The sequence below is a fragment of the Phaethon lepturus genome, unplaced genomic scaffold (assembly GCF_000687285.1).
Source record: "Phaethon lepturus isolate BGI_N335 unplaced genomic scaffold, ASM68728v1 scaffold12263, whole genome shotgun sequence".
NCBI classification, from domain to species: domain Eukaryota; kingdom Metazoa; phylum Chordata; class Aves; order Phaethontiformes; family Phaethontidae; genus Phaethon; species Phaethon lepturus.
This window is the reverse complement of record NW_010529776.1, coordinates 1-956: the sequence shown is the minus strand read 5'-3', so window position 1 is coordinate 956 and position 956 is coordinate 1. Positions and strand designations below refer to the sequence as shown.

The 956-nt window shown below is 63.7% G+C and overlaps 1 protein-coding gene across 1 annotated transcript in view; it reads right to left on the bottom strand.

Moving 5' to 3' along the window:
- The window catches only part of EBI3 (Epstein-Barr virus induced 3), a 1,118-nt gene extending 354 nt beyond the window's left edge, over positions 1–764 (bottom strand). Inside the window, exons 1-2 of the mRNA XM_010284050.1 lie at positions 599–764; positions 63–226 (exon numbers count right to left, since the gene is read on the bottom strand). Coding sequence (XP_010282352.1) covers positions 63–226; positions 599–764 — 330 coding nt within the window. The remainder of the gene's footprint in view (positions 1–62; positions 227–598) is intronic.
- Between the last annotated feature and the right edge of the window lie 192 nt (positions 765–956).

Below are 956 nucleotides of genomic sequence, written 5' to 3'. Positions count from 1 at the left end.
TCAGCTGTGCCTCAGTTTACCCGATGTGGGAGGGTGGGGGATGCAGTGGGGGTGGGCAGTACCGTTTTGGTGACAGAGCCCTCCTCCTGGGCATAGCGGATGCGATACTTCAGCGGGAAGTACTCGGGGAAGGGCCAGGACCCTGGTGGGCTCCACTCCAGCAACAGCTTCTTGGTCTCCCCGGGGATGGGTGAGACCCGCAGGTCCTCAGGGGGGTCCGGCTTTACTAATGAAGCAGGGAGTTAATGAAGGTGTGAGACGCTGGCTGGGGGATCCGGCACAAGGTTGCTGTGGACTGCAACACTGTGTCCACCAGCCCCATTGACCAAGCTGTGCAATCCAGGCTGCAGAGGTGGTCTGAGACCCAGCAAATCATTGCACTGATATTTCCACATCCCAGCGAGGGAAGCAAACCGGAGAGGAAGGGCCCAAAGGAAGCCCCAGGGCTGGATTAGGCCCCAGCAGGCTGCCTGGGAGGTTAAGTGCGAGGAGCGGGGGGGGACTGGGGGCGCCAGGGCTGTTTTTCGGCTGCCTGGGAGTTTAAGTGCGAGGAGCGGGGGGGGACTGGGGTGTCCAGGCCTGTCCCAGCAGCACTCACTGATGCTCTCCAGGAGGAAGGGCAGGAGTCTGGAGGCAGCGCCCAGGGGGTTCATGGCTGTCACGTTCACCACGTAGGGAGTGAGGGAGAACATCTGCACGTCCCCAAAGGAGCAGCTCCGTGGCCCGGTGCGGACGCACTCGCCCATCTCTGTGGCCCCCCACATGCCGTGCCTGTGGGGCAGTGGCGGCAGCTGGGCGAGGGGCAGGCTGCTCTGTCAGTAGCCCCACGTGCGACACAGGCACGGGGGGCTCAGCGAGGGCTTGGGACCCCCCACTGACCTGTACGTGGCCACAAAGTCAGTGCTCAGCAGCGGCTCAGGGGCCAGGACCCAGGAGCAGTTCACTGCCTGTGGGTA